The sequence below is a fragment of the Pyxicephalus adspersus genome, chromosome Z, assembly GCF_032062135.1.
Source record: "Pyxicephalus adspersus chromosome Z, UCB_Pads_2.0, whole genome shotgun sequence".
NCBI lineage: Eukaryota > Metazoa > Chordata > Amphibia > Anura > Pyxicephalidae > Pyxicephalus > Pyxicephalus adspersus.
The window spans coordinates 73,056,818-73,075,747 of record NC_092871.1 but is presented as its reverse complement, the minus strand read 5'-3'; the positions used below and the strand labels follow the sequence as shown (position 1 = coordinate 73,075,747).

Sequence of the window (18,930 nt, the reverse complement as noted above, 5' to 3'; positions counted from 1 at the left end):
CAACCTAGGCGCGAGATCGGGTGATGTAGGATGGAAAAAAACTTGCCAATCTCACTGCGCATGTGTTAGATGGTCAAATTTTTTTTTCCGCAAGAGCCTCCCGGGATGCGTGATGTAGGTATCTCGGGAGGCTTTGCACTCTCATTCATTCTCAATTGCCTAGGCGATCAGGAATTAGGGGGCGTTGCTGCACCCTTTTTAAAAAAAAAAAAAACAAAAAAAAAAGGGTTGTCTACCCTTTTATGTAATGTTAAAATTGTGAGTTTAGGTACACTTTAAGTCTCAAGAAGTCAGCATAGTGTTATCACCCCACTCCATCTGTCTGGTCATATATTCATCCCCAAGTGCTGGTATCATTTAACTGTACATTCCTTTGATGAAAGGGGCCCTGTAAAGTTATTTATTATCCCTTAGAGATAATGGTAATTGGACTTGCCTGGGAGACCATACCTATCTATTGTTTGTAATTCTCCAGGGGGTTTGCAAGTATACCTATGGACTGGGAATATAGCATATATACATAACAGTTGGGTACACCTTCTATATTTGTCTTGTAGCAGGATAAGGATAAGGAGGATTTATTAAACTTTTTTTTTTTAACTCTGTGTACGCAAAGGAAAATGGTGGAGCAGCCTTGAACGAACCACAATGAATCAAAATTGATATAATCGATCAACAGATCACCAGGAACTGGTGTATTACACCCAGGTCTCCTAAAAGAGCTGAGCTCTTTTTATTTCAGAGCCATTGTTTGAACTGAGTTGGAAAGAAACTAGAGAGTTTGATAAACCACATTGAAGAGTTTTTACTAGAGCATTTGACACAGTAAACAGACAGATTATGTGCAAGTTAAGGTCTATAGATTTGGAAAATTGCAAATGGATAGGGAACTGACTTAAAGAATGCATCAAGACAGTTGTGATTAATGATTCATACTCTGAATAGTCAAAGGTTATTAGTGGTGTACCCCAGGTTTCAGTGTTGGGGCTGTTAATGTTTAATATCTGTATAAATGATTTAGAGTTTGGGATTAAAAATACCATTTTTGTGTATGCAGCTAACCAAACTATGTAAGGGAATAAAGTCCATACAGGATGTCTATAATTTACAAGCAGACTCAGTGCACTGTTTGACTGGGCAGCCAAATGGCAAATGACATTTAATATTAGGAAATGTAGTTATGCACTTGGGGGCTCACAATGTGCATGCTTCATACTGTCTAGGGAGAATACATTTGGGGGATTTCAAAAGAAAACAGATCTGGGGTTTTTGGTAGATCATAAGTAGTTTCTTGTATTAAAAGAGTAATAGACTGAAGAGATCGAGACATAATCCTGCCTCTGTACAAAGCATTAGTCAGACCTCTCCTGGAATATGCAGCACAATTTTGGGCACCAATTCACAAAATGGATATTGTGGAATTGGAGAGAGTGCAGAGAAGGGCAACCAAATTAATAAAAGGAATGGCGAAGGTCAGCTATGAGGAGAGATTAGATGAATTGAATCTTTTTACTCTTGACAAGAGGGGTTTAAGAGGGATATGATCACCCTATAAAAATTTATACATGGCCCATATAGAGAATTCACTTTTAAATTGTATTGCAAGGGACAAGGGGCACTCTTTGCATCAGTCTTCACTGTAAGGTCGGTGAAAGTGTGAAATATTCTCTCCCAAGAAGTATTTTCAGCAAATTCTATAGATTGGTTTAAGAAAAAGCTTGATACTTTTCTTGAAAAACAGAATATTACTGGGGGTTGAAGTTTTAAAATAAAGCCAACAGAGAAAATGGTTGATCCATGGAACATTCAATTGCTTCATATGATCCTGGAGGATTCTTTTTTCCCTGTTGGAGCAAATTGAACCATGCTTTATAACATGTTTTGCCTTCTTCTGGATCAACTGTGTATATTAGGTTTTATCGGGCATATATTTACTTTCCTAGTGGTTGAACTTGATAGACTAGTCTTTTTTCAACCCTCCCCTATGATAAGTGATAAGATAAGTTCTATGATAAGTGATGTGCATGAGTGGTGGCTTTGGAGGAACACCAGATGTTGAAGGCACTGTCCATATAAAAATATTTAAATAAAAATCTGAAAAGCACAAAAGCATAAACCCCATACTCCTCCCCCTATGACAACCTTCTCCACCCAAGTATTAGCCACATACATTAAAGATCAGTGAAATATGTCGCTGTATTTGTAAAACAAGAAAGTGCCGATCTCACTGCGCATGTGTGGGATAGCTATCTGTCTTTTTTTAATGACAGAAAAGTCCCTAAACTAAAAAAAAAAAAAATTAATAAAACAAAAAACCCACTCACCTTTAGTTCTGCAGATCCATCTGGATCCTGGATTGGATCCCATGCTGTCCAGTAATCTGCCTTTGGACCAAAGCAGAGAAAACACTGACACCCACTTTCTTCATCTTTCCTACTTTTGCCCAAATGGGGAAAAAAGAATGCCAATTTCACTGCACATGCCTGAGTTGGCATTTTATTCCCCAATTGAAGAAATGCTCCTTCTGCGCATTCCTGAGATCAGTATGCCAGGAGGCCCTGTGCTTCCATTCTGTCTTTATAAATTCAACAATGAAAACAGACTGTACTGTAAAGTATACTGTACAGTAATTTTTATTGGGATAGGTCTGCTTTTACAGAAAACACTTATTGAACAAATGAAGATTCAGTGTTATTAAATGGTTGTTTCTCTGGAACCTGGCAGCTGATAAATTTTAAGCAGTTTTTCAGTCTAAACTAAAACCTCTATATACTTCTGTAGAGAATTCACTGATGGGCAGAAAATTTTCATTATTAAATTCATGAAACAAATAGAAGAATTAACAATTGCAAGACCCTTGATAAAATGCATTAAAACCATAAAGTTTGTTTACCTGTGTCAATGCAAAACATGTCACTGTAAAAGGTGCTACCTGCCATTCCGCCATGAACAAAGAGCTTGGTTCCTACAGCAACCATGATGTGACCATGACGTGGCTTTGGAGGAACACCAGTTGTTGAAGGCACTGTCCACATCAGGTTAGCTATAAAAAATTTTTTAATAAAAGTCTGAAAAGCACAAAAGCATAAACCTTTCACTCTTCACCCTATGACTACCTTCTCCACTCAAGTATTAGCCACCCACAATAAAGACAAAATTATCAAAATCAGAAGTGTGGCCCACAGTACTACTCTAACCTCATCCACCAGCAAACCCTCCCTAATATCCTTCAGCCCTGTTAGTCTAGATTTCCTCACTTCCCTCTCATTATCTTAACCCAATGCCAATCTACTTTTGAATTCACTCCAGAATCTTATACAATGTACCTCTTTTTTTTTTTTTTGAATTGGTAATCTGTTTGGAGGATAAAATCGGTCCATCTACATTGGGCCTGGTGTCAACACTGGTAAAAAAATGAAAAGTGAAAAATATAACATTTTTCAGGCAATCAATTTAATTACCAGCGAAAATAACTTTCCTTGTTTTGTTTTTTGTTTTTTTTTTAGCACCTCCCAGACTGCTGACTGGAAAGTAAAAAGATCAGCAAAAGACTGGGAGGCTTGTCTCTCTGTATTCCACTTTTGTCAATTCTTGTAGGAAAAAACTCAAGCCACAAAAGTTGGCTTGAAAATAATGCTTAAAAAATCACAATGTAATTTCAGGTGTCTCCTAGGTAACATAACAAACCAAAAGACTTCAAATGGCCACTGTTCATCTATCAGGATTAAAGTACTAGAGTCACTACATGGTGTTATAGGTACATTTTTTTGAATATTAAGGAGAGAGTTAATACATCAGCTATTCTAGTAGAATCTACATTTTGGATTACTTGTTTATATTACTTGATATAGTTTGTGTTCTTTTGCTTATATGTACTGAACTGTGGAAAGATAGTTGTTTAACTTTCTACATGAAGAAGACGAAAACAAAAACATGACAGAGGTTCCAACCGTTCTAACAACATTCTATGCAAAACAAAAATGCCTTAACTATAACCATACTTTAAAAACAAAGACACATTTGTAGGACCAGTCATCTTACCAGAATCAAACACATAGAGTTTTTTATCAGCAACAGGATCAGCAGCTTTCTCCCCTCCCCCAAAAACAAAGAGTTTGTCCCCAATTGAAGCAGATGTTGTATGGAAGGTCCGAGGCGAAGGAATACAGCCTTCCACCTTTGGGCTTTTCCAATTATTGCTTCCTAAGAAACAAGGAGAAAAACATTCATGTTGCGTATTTCAAATTCCGTATTCAAATTCATATTTCAAAGTGTTAAACCAATGTGTGAACATGCATTCTGTATTACAATGTCTAAATTGTAGTCCCATACAGTTTACATTCACCTTTCAACTGCTTAATCAACACACATATCTAATAAGCCAATCACATTGTAGCAACTCATTTATGCAATTAACATTGACAAGGAACTTTGCTGAAGTTCAGAATGAGGAACAAAGGTGATTAGGTAACTTTGAATGTGGAATGATTGTTGGTGCCAGCTGGACTGGCCTAAGTATTTAGGAAACTGATGATCTTAAGAGATTTTTACAGCACAAAAAATGACTTGCAATCTTTTTTTTTTTTTTTTTTTTTACATGACAATGAACTTAACTGCACTCAAATAACCTCCACAGCCAAAAGATCTAGATCAGACAGAGCACCTTTGCGATGTTGTATAAAAGGTAGGTTTAGTTTATGAATGTGTAGCCAACAAATCTATAGCAACTGAGGGATGACGTTATGTCAAAATTGACCAAAATCCCAGAGAAAGGTTTCCAGCATCCATGCCACAAAGAATTATGGCAATTCTTAAAGCAAAAGGGGGTCTAAGCAGGTATTAGGTACTAGTAAGGTGTACCTAATAAAGTAGCCAGTGAGTGAATAAATGTATAACTACTAAACCTTGCAGTATACAGTGATATCGATTTAACAAAAAATTGATTGCACAGAGAAATTTAATACGAGTGTAAAAATGTATTCTAGGATACTTTTGAGTTTTTAACATAGTTCTCACTTGCCAACCTAGCTTAATCCCATTATATCCACAGCTACAAATATTAAACAACTTTTCTTGGACCCAGCTGTTATATACAACTCCTAGACCCTGTATCATAATGAACAATATTTGTTTGATTTGTTTAAAGTGTGGCACAAGGCAGAGAGATATGTTAATATTTGTATTAACAATTAAGACCCCTGCAATAAATAGCCATCAGACAGTCAAGGAATTCCACTTGGCTTTGTCACGGAACAGCGAAAGATAAAATAGCACTACACAAAACAACACTTTATTGTTTCAAAATGATATTACTAAGTTCCGAACATTACCAATTACTTTTAATCAAATAATACTGCAATAATTTTATTAATCCAGATAGGGCAATATTTATTTTTTTAGATTTTTTAATATTTTTAAAACATCAAAGCATTTGCAGCCTTCAGCAAACAATGTCTAGTTGAACACAAACAAGATCACAATGAAGGGTTCTCACATGCCAATCTCTTGGGTGGCACTGCTAATAAAAAACAGTAATGGGGAAGGAAAGTGAAAAAAAAATGTGATCATGGAAAATAAAGTATTAAACAATAAAAACACATGTTAACATATATATTTCATGTTTGACGTTTATTAAAGGATTCCTGAAGAATTATAAATAAATACAGTATCAAAAAAAGTAATTCCAATCTTTTTCGAACAGGTCAGCAACCCTAAAAAACTGTAAGTCATGAAAACTACAGAAGTAATCTTTGAGTTATAGTCTAAGTGTAGATGGACACCGAGATCACAATTGCTTACATTTCTGAGATCATCCTGTAAATAAATGTGAATTTTTTTTTTTTTTAATCAATATGATGACCCATTATCAATCTGTTAATCTGTTTCCAAATGGCAAATGTTGTAGGATATGGTGAAATTAATTTCTGAAAAAGCAGTCTAGTAACAGTAGTACAGGGTTTCTAGGGGGTATTGATCCGCATCCAAGGCACATTACATACCACTTTTATGGTGTCAATGATTTAGGTTGCTATTTTCCCCATATTATCTCTCTAAATAGCACACTAATGAACCACATTTTTGTGAATGCAAAATTAGTGGATTATACTATACATGCAAGAGTTGAGGGACCCATATAACTTTAGTTAACATCACCCATGACAGGAAGCTTGCACCAAATTTTAGTTTCTGCTTTAAAAATGTTAGGGAAAGGGATAAACTTTAGGGTGTAATATTCATGTAATTGTGGAGAAATGGTTACATTCACTTACATAAAGGAATAAACAAAATATGGGACACCTCCTTCGGGAGCCAAGGGGACCTCCAAGCCCTGGCAAGAATAATTTTTACTGCATTAATGATATAAGGTAGTAATATACATACCCCAAGGCTCAACTGCAGTAAAGTCATGGTAGGTGTTGGCTGCAATGATGAACCTAAGATTGTGATGGCATATCGGAACGCTGCCATCCAGATTCTCTGAGCCTTAGGGCATTCCCATATGATACATAGATCCCACCTCTCCACATCCATAGAAACAGAGGGGGGGGGGGGGGGGGGAGGGTTATATCCGTAATAGTCTAAGCAGAGTCAGGTACAAACTAAACAGAAGTTTTAAAGTGGTTTCCACCGTGAGGGTGTTTTGAGAGCATCTGGCCGAGTAGGCCCAGACCTTGTCCCACTGATCCACAGAGAAATCCTGCCCCATATCCTGAGTCCATGCGCATGTGTAGGAAGGTAGCCTTTCATGGAATCCCAAGAAACATGGGGTTACCCAGTATGCTTGCCATCGGTAAATGTGAGGACATGAGACCCCTTGGTTCCTACTACCAGTCCCCCTCCACTCTTCCTCCTATAAAGCACACTCTTGGCAACTCTCGGTTTGGTGGGTTACATAGTAGGTTAGGTTAAAAAAAGACATATGTCCATCAAGTTCAACCACTAGGGAAATAAACATCCCAGATATAAAACCCTTTAGGACATAGGTGATCCAGAGGAGGGCAAAAAAAAAACCCCCTGGTAAAAATTGCTTGAACATGGGAAAAAAATTCCTTCCTGTCTCCATGAGGCAATCAAATGTTGCCTGGATCAACAGTCTCTGTTATCTTTACTTTAAATCCTATATTTTAAATCTATAGAAGTTGCTGAAACTACTTCCTGAGGGAGCCGATTCCACATTATCACATACCTTACAGTGAAGAATCCCTTCCTTATCCGGAGCTTAAACTTCTTTTCCTCCAGACGCAAAGAGTGCCCTCTTGTTCTTTGTAATGATCTTAAAGTGAATATTTGGGAAGAGAGTTCTCTGTAAGGACCATTTATATATTTATACAGGGTGATCATATTCCCCCTTAAACGTCTCTTCCCAAGGGAGAATAGATTCAGTTCAGCTAATTTTTCTTCATAGCTGAGCTCCTTTATTCCTTTTATTAGTTTAGTTGCCCTTCTCTGCACTCCAATTCCACAATGTCCTTTTTGTGAACTGGTGCCCAAAACTGGACTGCATATTGGAGATGTGGTCTGACTAATGTGTCACGGTAGCTGCAAGGCAGGATAGAGGACCCTCTGTGTCACCAGCTCAGTAGGTAGATACGTGCACAGGGTGCAGAGTCTAAGCAGCTGCCTGGTCTTCACCAGAGCCTTTAGAGGTGAAGGTGTTGCACAGCGGGCAACTGCCAGTTTGCGGCCCCCATGCACGCAGAGCAAGGTGACTGCTAACAACCAGAAACCAAAACGTAGAGCCAGAGGGAAATCCAAAAGAGTAGCCAAATGAGCCAAAGGTCGGGACGGGCAGCAAACAAGGGTTGTCAGGAAACAGGCAAAAGGTCAGGACAGGCAGCGAACAGAAGTTGTCAGGAAACAAGCCGAGGTCGGCTTGAATCTGGAACAGGAAAAACAAACAGGAACCTGGAAGCAGAGCCAAAGGAACTCCTTGATCAGGCAACTTCCTGTTGCCCTTCACCTCCTTTTAAACGCAGGGCCTGTGATGAATGGAGCCATGTGACCTGCTGCATCCTATCCTACCACCAAAGAGGGTCCAGGAGACTAGAGGTTGGTGGTGTTCACATCTCCACCAGCAAGGGGAGCAAGTCTGCGAAAAACTCTTGTCCTCTGTGGTAGTGGAGCAGTTGACTGGAAGTCACATGACCTGGCTGAGAAAGTGTGCTGGGGAGATGATGCCTTAGCAGAGCTGGTGCTTGCAGCAGGAGAGTGAAAGGTGGGTGGCATTGAAGGAGGCACAAATCCCCTTGACCTGCAGGGATTTTTGACAGCACCCCCCGCCAACCCGGCCCCTTCCAGGCTTGTGGGAAAACTTGGCGTGGAACTCCCTGAGAAGACGGGGAGCATGGAGATTCTTACAAAGGACCCAGGAATGTTCTTTAGGGTCATAGCCTCTCCAATGCACCAGATATTGCAATAATTCTCAGATGAGTCTGGAGTCCAAAATCTGTTCTACTTCATATTCTTCTTCTGAAGCAGCAGGGACAGGTCCAGGAGGTAATGTCTTCTAAGAGAATCTATTGAAAATAACCAGTTTAAGGAGTAAAACATGGAAGGAATTATGAATCTTTAGAGAAGGAGGCAGTTTCAACTTGTTACGTAACTGGGTTAATCTGAGACAGGACAGGAAATGCCAACTTGGAAGAGGGCATCTGTAACCGAATATTTTTTGTAGAAAGCCACACCTTATTGCCAGGGAAAAACTGAGGTGCAGGGGATCTTTTCTTGTCAGCCCATTTCTTGTAGAGTAGAGAAGAGCACTTTAAAATCTCTTGAACCTCTCCCCAATCCTGCTGAAAGTGGTCAGCGGTAGCAGCTGCAGCCGGAACATTAGACAGTAAAGGGAAAGGAGCTGGGAGCTTGGGGTGTCGACCGGAAACAATAAAGAAAGGGCTGTGACCTGTAGACTCATTGGAGAGATTGTTGTGAGCCAGCTCCGCCCAAGGCAATAGGTCAGACCAATTACTTTGCTGGGAGTTGATGTACATGTGGAGAAACTGTTCCAGCGATTAGTTTGTCCGCTCTGTTTGCCCGTTCGACTAGGGGTGGTAGGCAGAGAAGTTCAGCTTGATGTTCAACAGGCAACAGAGGGCCCGCCAAATGCGAGAAGTGGTCTGACACTATGTGTAAAGGTACTCCATACAGTCGAATGACTTCCTTGAGGAAGACTTTTGCCATGGTGGGATTAGTAGGAAGACCAGGAAGGGGAATAAAATGGGCCATTTTCAAAAATCTATCTACCACAACCCATAAAAAAATTCATGGAGATATGAGTCCATGGTAGTTCTGGGGTCACAAGTGGCTGCAAAGGACCGGAGGAGGATCTGCAAGGAACCTTGTGCCTAGTACACTCAGTGCAAGCAGCCACAAAGTCACAAAATTCCTGCTTCAAATTTGGCCACCAAAATTTTCGGTTGATAAAGTCAAAGGTTTCGTGTTGCCCTTGGTGACCAGCAACCTTAGAAGCATGACCCCACTGAAGGATTGAAGGGCGCTGGCTCTTTTTACCAAATGATTTTCTGGGGGGAATCTGGTCCAGCTGGACTAGAGCCATGGACATGATTCGTGCAGGGTAGATAACAAAGTGGGTTCTGTTTCTGGGTCCTCCTTTTCAAAGGAGCAAAAAAGGGCATCGGCTTTAATAATTTTGGAATGTGGATGATATGTGAGTATAAAATCAAACCTGGCAAAGAAGAGTGCCCACCGGGCTTGACAAGGATTCAGGCGTTGTGCAGACTGTAAATACCAAAGGTTTTTGTGGTCTGTGTAGATAGGTACAGGATGTTGAGCTCCCTCCAGTAGATGGTGCCATTCCTCTAAGGCGAGTTTGACGGCAAGAAGCTTGCGGTCTCCGATTGAGTAGTTCCTCTCAGCAAGAGAGAACTTCTTAGAGAAGAAACCGCAGGATCTCAGCTTTCCTGCAGCATTCTTCTGGGAAAGAACTGCGCCCACTCCAATAGAGAAAGCATCCACCTCTAAAAGGAAGGGCTGGGAGGTGTCAGTGCGAACCAGGGCAGGTGCTGATGCAAAGGCCTTCTTCAACAAGTGAAAGGCCTGTGACCAGACTTTGCAGCTACTACCCTTCTTAGTCATAGCTGTAATTGGGGCAATCAGAGTGGAATAGCTCTTAATAAATTGCCGGTAGTGATTAGCAAAGCCCAATAACCTCTGGATAGGTTTTAGCTCAAGTGGTTGTGGCCAGTTTAACACAGATGAAAGCTTGTCGGGGTCCATGCGCAAACTCTGCGCAGACACAATGTATCCCAAATACTCATAATGGCCATCCCGGGTGTTGAAGGCAGTCTTCCATTCATCCCCTTCACAAATGCGGATCAGGTTGTAGGCACCGCGCAAGTCTAACTTGGTCAAGACCGACACCCCTTGAAGTCGATCAAACAGCTCAGAGATTAAAGGCAACAGATACTTGTTCTTAACTGTGATTTTTTTTAGACCTTTATAATCAATGCAGGGATGCAGGGAACCATCCTTCTTTTGCACAAGGAAAAATCCAACTCCCGCTGGGGATGATGATTTGCAGATAAAACCCCTCTCTAAATTCTCCTTAATATAGTCAGACACGGCCTTAGTTTCAGGGACGGAGAGAGGGTACACTCCACCTTGAAGAGGCGAAGAGCCAGGGACTAAGTCAATGGCGCAGTCGTAGGGGCGGTGTTTTTACTGAAAACATCAACAAATCCCCAGTATAGTCTTGGTAAGTTAGGCTGAAGTGAAACATCAGCAGAAAAGATTTGGAAAGTAGCCTGGGAAGACACTCCTGGAAACAGGTGGCGCTCCACGAAAGTATGTCTCCGGTGCTCCATTCAAGGGAGCATGTCTACGCAGCCATGGCAACCCCAACATAACGTGATGGATGATCTTGGAAATCACCCAAAAGGAAATAGTGGCACGGTGGTATGCTGAATGCAGTCCGATGGAGCAGTGCCATTAACCAAGAGACCACCAAAGGCTTGGATAGGGGCACCACAGGGATGTTGTGCTCAGAGACCAGTTGTTGGCTGATGAAGTTTCCAGCAACACCAGAGTCCAAAAGGGCTTGGGTCCAAAAATTATGTCTGTCAGATGAGATCCAGACAGGAAGTTATTCTGGATGGTGGAGAGGTAGTAGTTTTGCCTAGGGGACCCTCTCCCCATTTTCCTAGGCACTGGTGTTTGGGGCCAATTGAGCTTGTAGTGACCCTCCCCAGCACAATACAGAGGTTCTGATGCGTGCGACAGGCCTGCTCTTAAGGGGTAAGTTGAGTATGGTCCACTTGCATAGTCTCTACTATAGGGAGAAGAGGTCTTTGGAAGGTGGGAGCCAATTTATTAGATCGCTGGACTTTCTGGGTTTCCTGAGCTTGCTCCTGGAAGTGGATATCAATCAGGATGCAGAGAGACACCAGGTCATCAAGAGTAGGGGGAAGGTCATGACCAGCAAGCTCATCTCTAATATGGCCTGGGAGCCCCTGCCAGAAAACTGCCACCAGGGCATCATTGTTCCAATTTAATTGGGATGCCAAGGTTCAGAACCTCACCGCATATTGGCCTGCCGACAGGGAGGCTTGACGATGGCCACCACCAGCAGGGGGAGAACATCTGTGAAACACTCTTGTCCTCTGTGGTAGTGGAGCAGCTGACAGGTAGTCACATGACCTGGACGAGGAAGTTTGCTGAGGAGATGATCCCTTAGCAGAGCTGGTGGTGGCAGCAGGGGAGTGAAAGGTGCTTGGCATTCAAGGAGGCACAGATCCCCTGGACCTGCAGGGATCTGTGACAATGCTTTGTTCAGGAGCAGGATTATGTCTCCATCTTTGCAGTCTATTCCTCTTTTAATACAAGAAAGTACTTTACCAGCTTTAGATATTGCTGCTTGGCATTGCATACTGTTTTAAGGTCTATGATCTACCAGAACCCCCAGATCCTTTTCTATTTCTGACTCCCCAAATGTATTCCCCCTAGACACTATGAAGCATACTGTTAGCCCCCAAAAGCATAACTTTACATTTGTCTATAATAAATGTAATTTGCCACGTGGCTGCCCAATCAAACAGTACATCCAGGACTGCTTGTAGATTATAGACATCCTGTATGGACCTAATTCCATTACATTGTTTGGTGTCATCTGCAAACACAGAAATGGTATTTTTAATCCCAAACTCTATATCAGTTATAAAGATGGTAAACAGTAAAGGTCCCAACACTGAACCCTGGGGTACACCACTAATCACCTTAGACCATTCAGAGTATGAATCATTAATTACAACTCTCTGGATACGGTCTTTAAGCCAGTTCCCCATCCACTTACAGATTGACTTTTCGAAACCTATTGAGCCTAACTTGCAACATGTGTGTACGGTGTCAAATGCTTGAGCAGAGTCCAAGTACACTTTATCAACTGCTATTCCACTGTCTACCTGTTTACTTACTTCCTTATAAAAAGAGAGTAAATTTGTTTGACAACTTCGGTCTTTCTTGAAGCCATGCTGACTATCACCTATAATATTATTTTCTACCATAAACTCCTCTATGTGGTTCTTTATCAAACTCTCTAGGACCTTTCCAACTATGGACGATAAGACTTTGCTCCCTTTTTGAAGATAGGAACCACATTGGCCTTACGCCAATCCATCAGAACCATGTTAGTGACTAAAAAGTCTCTAAAAATGGGAAATATTGGCTTTGAAATAACTGAGCTCAGCTCTTTGAGGACACATGGATGTAATCCAGCTGGTCCTGGTGCTTTGTCAATTTTATCTTTGCCCTTTTTGCCTTTGTGTACACAGAGCTAGAAAAAAGTGTTTAGCAAATCTGCCTTTTCTTTATTCCCAGTTACCTACCCAGAGACGTCCTTTAAGGGGCCTACATGCTCAGATCTGATCTTTTTGCTACTAATATTTTTATATTTTTATAAATATATTTTTTTTAAAAATTGGGGGTTTTACTTTCCTTTGCAATCTGTCTTTCATTTTGAAGTTTTGCACATTATCTCCTTTTTACATTTTGTTAAATGCTTTATAATTTTCAAATGATGAAGGTGATCCTTCATTTTTATATTTTTGGAATGCCCATTTCTTGTTCCTTATGGCTTTTTTAACATCAGCTGTGAGTTATATAGGTTTTATTTTTACCCTCCTAAACTTTTTAACCATTGAAAAATAATTTTCAGTGTGCTTGTGTAGAACAGACTTGAAACATTACCATTTCTGTTCTGTGTTCTTTGAGGACAATATTGTCTCCCAGAGCCGCCCTTAATAATGGAAAATTTGCTCTCTTAAAATTAAATGTTTTTATCTTTCCTGTTTTTGCTTCCTGTTTACAACTTACATTAAAGAAATCATATTATGGTCACTGCTACCCAGATTCTCTTTTATATTCACATTTGTTATAAGCTCTGCATTGTTAGAAAGAACTAGGTCAAGCAGAGTATCACAGACTCCAATAATTATTTGTGTAATGTGCATCCCCACATTCAACTCCACCCATAATGCCTCAACCTCATCCCTTGTTTCATCCGCAAAATCTTCTTTAACATTCACTTTCAGATCACTTCTCACATACAGACAGACATAATCCATGTGGACACTCAGACAGCCCCCACCTTCCTGTCACTGGATTGCCTTATTAGTCCCACCTCTGTGGTTGGCATAAAAAAAGCCATGTAAGCCTAGCAGGTTACCTTGTGCTGGGGGAAGCTCTCTGATTCAAATCCACAGTACCTTACCAAGGCCGTCAAATAAGGAGCCCCTATCCACCACAAGAAGGAGTCCCCAAAACCTGATCTTCTAAGGACAGATAAAACAGATATGGTAATGGGACTATATCAAAGGCCTTTTGCACATCGAAGGCCAGAAACATTGTCTCCAGGGCCTGAGATTTGACTATACTAGCTAGCTGGATAAACTAGCTAGCTGGATATACTACCTAGCCCAATAAAAGTTAGGTGGCTACGCAGAAAATGTATCTTGTCTCTATGTACAAGGCCCCCTAGCCCTTGATTCAGTCTATTAGCTACAATTAACCAGCTTGAGGTCCAGGTTTAGGAGCGAAATGGGCTTATAATTGGACCATAGCTGATGGTCCTTGCCCGGCTTGGGTATCATTACTACGTGCGAGGCCAACATAGTAGAATCCAAGGTCCCACTTTTCTTGAGAGCTTTAAAAAGCTTAATGAGAAATGGAATAAATCAGATCTGCGCTTTTTAAAAAAAATAAAATATGGCCATATAGCCATCTGGCCAATAGTACTTCTGTTTCTGTAATATCGGCTTCCAAAGCCTCTACAAAATCCACAGACAGAGTGGGAAGAGACAGGTTATCAAAAAAAGCACTGAGCTACAGATTCCTGTAGGGGCACTGTAGGAGAACTCTGTAGGGGCTGTTTTTAACTTAGCCAAATGGAATCTGGACTTCTAAAGCACAGGGAGATTACCCGTGAAAGGCCAATGGAGTTTCTTGTCAGCCAAATCCGTTTAGCATAGGCTCAAAAGGTAAGCAATTCCAAGGTTTGGCTGTGCTCTTCCGTTGGAGACTGTTGGAATGCTGGAGCGACCTTTTCATATTTTTGCTTGAGTTGTTTCACCAGTCTTTCCTGCTCTCCCTTCCGATGGGTCACCAGTCAAGATCAGTTGACCCCTGACTACCACTTTAAGGGTACCCATAGGACATTGAGGTCAAGGAACATGGTTATCTGTTCCCTAAAGTCCTCCATGTCCTCCTTTCAGGATAGTAGAGACTCATTTAGAGTCCAAAAGGATGAATCCAGCTTTGACAATAGTCTCTGGCAGAAAAGTGCCACGGCAGCGTTAAGATTAGAGATGAGCGAATCGAAGCTGACAAAGTGGAATTCGGTCCGAATTTCAGAAAAAATTTGATTTGCAACGATATTCGTCGCTTTTAGGTATGTTTTATTAGCTTTTAATTTATTTAGTTCAAGTAAGAGTATGTCAGGCAGAGAAGTGGCAGGCCTCGCACAGAGGTGTGGCAGAGGCCTAATTGTTTCTGGCGCAGGCAGAGGTCGCAGCAGAGTAAGGGGATGTGTCAGCAGGAGTCGCAGCGAGAGGCCTAAGCTCCCGGTGTCATCTAGCGGTCGTGTCTTGACCAGCAACCCAGTGATTCTTGATTGGTTAACATGGTCATCCACTTCATCCCAAGTGACATCAGACACCCCCAACCAACAGTCGGTGGGTTCGTCAGACACAACCCTTAGTTGGCATGGCCCGGGAGCAGGCCCTGTGCCCTCACCTGTCCTCACCCTGCCTCTGTCCTTTGCTGTTCCTCAGCCACAGAAGTATTGTTTGCTGTGGGCTCAGCTCCACTATACAGCGAGGACGAGCTAGTAGAGGACAGTCAGCAGCTACTGCCCAGACAAGATCTGGAGGAGACATCCAACGCTTCCTCCGCTAGGCAGGCAAGTAGTAATGAGGAGAGTGGCGTGGGAGGTGGTGTTGCGAGTGGTCAGGCTCCTGACTCAGAGACCGTTAAGGAGGACATCAGTGACGTGCATACACTACTCGATAATTATGAAGCCGAACGCACTTGGGAGCTGGGTGAAAAAGGGGCTTCATCATCATCAGGAGAAGAGCGTGGCAGCATGCCCGTGAGGCAGCGGCTGAGCCAGCAAGGTGGTAGCATGGCTGGTAGTAACCAGGGTGGCAGCAGTGGGAGGTTTGGAGCCAAACGTGCCCGGGGTATACCACCGGCTTTGCAGCAGCCTACCTGCCCAGGAAGTGGTGGAGAAGAGGTTCACGGAGGCAGCGGTGGTAGCAGTCAGTTTGGAGTGTTAGGGGAAAATCACCTACTCGGCGGTGTGGCAGTTTTTTGTTAAGGGGCCGGAGGTTAATATGGCCATATGTAGAATATGTGGGCAGAAGGTGAAGCGTGGCCAGGGTGCCAATGTTGGCACCACGGCCTTGCATCAACATATGCAGCATCACCATAAAGTGGCCTGGGAGAATCGTGGCTCCGATGTGGTGGTCCAGCCTGCTGCAGCAACCTCTACATCACCCAGTGGCACACGCCGGCTTATAGGCAGTCAAGGCTTCACCACCTCAGCCAAATGGAGCTGTAAGTCATTTCCATCTTCTGCTGGTCCAGATGGTCCTGCTCCTCCTCCTCCTACTCCCCATCAGGTAATTGCTGATTGCTGATTCCATGAGCGAAGCGATTGCCAAGAGTCAACAGTATGTGTGCACTCATCCAACGGCGCAGAAGCTGAATGTGCTCCTGTCAAAGTTGCTGGTGCTGTAGTCCCTCCCTTTCCAAGTGGTGGACTCTGCACCTTTCAGAGAACTGATGGCTTCTGCTGAGCCGAGGTGGAGAGTCCCAAGGCGTCATTTCTTTGCAAAAAAGGCAGTACCAGCCCTGCACAAATATGTAGAACAGAAAGTGGGCCAGTCCTTGGGCCTGTCGGTGTCTGCTAAAGTGCACGGCAGCGTCGGCGCGTGGAGCTGTAACTATGGTCAGGGACAATACATGTCTGTAACGGCTCACTGGGTGAATGGGATTCCTGCACAGCCACACCAGCAACTTGGCCAGGTGACACCGCTTCCGCCTCCACGTTCTCACACAGCTGGTCCTACGACAACGCCTCTGCCTCCTCATCCTCCACCGTGTCCTCAGCCTCCACTGCAGGGACAATTCACAGTGCCCCTCCAGCATACCACATGTGCAGGGCACGGTGGTGTCACGCCGTTCTGCACCTGGTTTGCCTGGGCGAACGGAGTCACACAGGGGAGGAACTGCTCCGTGTGATTCATCAAGAAATCAAATCATGGCTTTCTTCGCGACAACTCAAAATCGTAAACCATGGTGACCGACAACGAGAAGAATATTGTGTCGGCGCTGCGTCAAGGAAGGCGGAGCCATGCACCCTGCATGGCACACGTCTTCAATCTGGTTGTCAAGCGGTTCCTGAAGTCTTCCACCCATCTGCAAGACATCATAAAAATGGCCAGGAAACTTTGCATGCACTTCAGCCACTCGTTCAACGCGCAAAACGGCATCCCCCAACATAGGGTGATATGCGACAGAATTCCACTCTCCATATGTTGGACCGACTATACGAACAGAGAAAGGCCATCAACGAATTCTTGATGATGAGTACTCCCATGTTTAACTTCCTTGGACATTGGAGCAAAGGCAATGTATAGCAAAATGGGTGGTTTTTCTACTCAGGTGACAGGAGAGGAGGATCAGGAGCAGCCAGAGGGGCAAGAGGGAGATGAGAAGGACGAGGCAGAGGACCAAGACACACTGTGGCAATATGCAGTGGAGATGGAAGCAGGGAGTCCCTCCCAGTCACTTGCAGAAATGGCCCGCTGCATGCTCACTTGCGCAGTGACAGCCGAATTGTCACCATTCGGCAGAGGGATGACTTCTGGCTCTCCACCTTGTTGGACCCTTGCTACCGGTCCAAAATGGGGGTGTTTTTTACACCCGCTGAGAGGGAGGACAAACTGAGCTACTACAGAGACATCCTATGTAGTCAGTTGGCCGCTGCCTATGTGCGCCATCGTCCATCCTCTCGCAGGTCTGACCGGGGGGCCCTCTGCATTCACGTTCCACTGCCATGGCTGCTGGGGAGGGGTGGGGTGGCAGCAGCAGTACCAGCTCCATCAGCAGCAGCAGCAGCAGAGTCTAGAGTCGCTGATGAGCAGCTTTCTTCACCCGCATAGTGAAGAAACTAATGACCAGCAACTAGACATAGAGCAGAACCTGAAACAGCAGGTGGTGGCATACTTGGAGTGCACCCTGCCATCTGTCATTGAAGATCCGCTGGACTACTGGGCAGCCAAACTGGATTTGTGGCCGCAACTGGCCGAGTTTGCCCTGGAAAATCTGTCCTGCCCAGCCAGTAGTTTGGCATCAGAGCAGGTGTTTAGAGCGGCGGGGGCCATAGTTACCCCAAGAAAAACTCGCCTATCCACCCAAAATGTGGAGAGACTGACCTTTGTGATGAATCAGGTGTGGATCAGCTAGGATTTCCACCCAACAATGCCTGATGCATCTGATTAGATAATCCATGCCGCCTGACCCAAACCTTGACAAAAGAGACTGGTTTCTTCTGCCTACCTGCCTCAGCTACTACTCTGATGGTGCCACCCGCCTGATGCCACACATCAGATGCCATGTGCTCCTTCTTTCACCCACCTTTGCCAGCTGTTACTGGTATTGCCACCCACCACCCCACTCTGTCACCGGGTCACTTTGTGGTCTCCTGATGCTGCTGCTGCCATCTCCACACTATGTCACTTTGCCACTCTTTGGTCTCCTCATGCTGCTGCTGCTGCCATCTCCACACTTTGTCACCTTGCCACTCTGCGGTCTCCTGATGCTGCTGCCATCTCCACACTATGTTACCTTGCCACTCTGTGGTCTCCTGATTTTGCCGCCATCTCCACACTATGTCATTGTGCCACTCTGTGGCCTCCTGATGCTGTCGCCACTTCTACACTATGACATTGTGCAACTGTGTGGCCTCCAGATGCTGTCACAACCTCCAGACTCTGTCATTGTGCCACTCTGTGGTCTCTGCCTGATGCTGCTGCTGCCGCCACCTCTGTGGCCTCCTCCTGATGCTGCTGCTGCCGCCACCTCCAGACTCATTGCGCAATTGTCATTGTGCCACTCTGTAGCCTCCTGATGCTGCCGCCACCTCCAAACCCTGTCTTTGTGCCATTCTGTGGCCAGTTATCCCTGTGGTAAATTTTCTGACACCTCCTGCTCCAAATTCAAAAGTTACAAGGATCAAGAGGCCCCACTTTCACGGTCTGTATTCATAGTGAGCCTCCTGATGCTGCCCCCACCTCCAGACCCTGTAATTGTGCCACTCTGTGGCCAGTTATCCCTGTGGTAAATTTTCTGACACCTCCTGCTCCGAATCCAAAAGTTACAAGGATCAAGAGGCCCCACTTTCACGGTCTGTATTCATAC

The 18,930-nt window shown here is 43.7% G+C and overlaps 1 protein-coding gene across 5 annotated transcripts in view; it reads right to left on the bottom strand.

Moving 5' to 3' along the window:
- RABEPK (Rab9 effector protein with kelch motifs) overlaps positions 1–18,930 on the bottom strand; it is a 78,561-nt gene that overhangs the window by 13,068 nt on the left and 46,563 nt on the right. For 4 of the 5 annotated variants that reach the window (XM_072430163.1, XM_072430162.1, XM_072430164.1 and 1 more), the window contains 2 exons: positions 4,042–4,203; positions 2,894–3,043 (listed from right to left, as the gene is read on the bottom strand). In XM_072430163.1, the coding sequence (XP_072286264.1) occupies positions 2,894–3,043; positions 4,042–4,203 (312 nt within the window). The remainder of the gene's footprint in view (positions 1–2,893; positions 3,044–4,041; positions 4,204–18,930) is intronic. The other variant, XM_072430166.1, reaches the window with a different exon arrangement.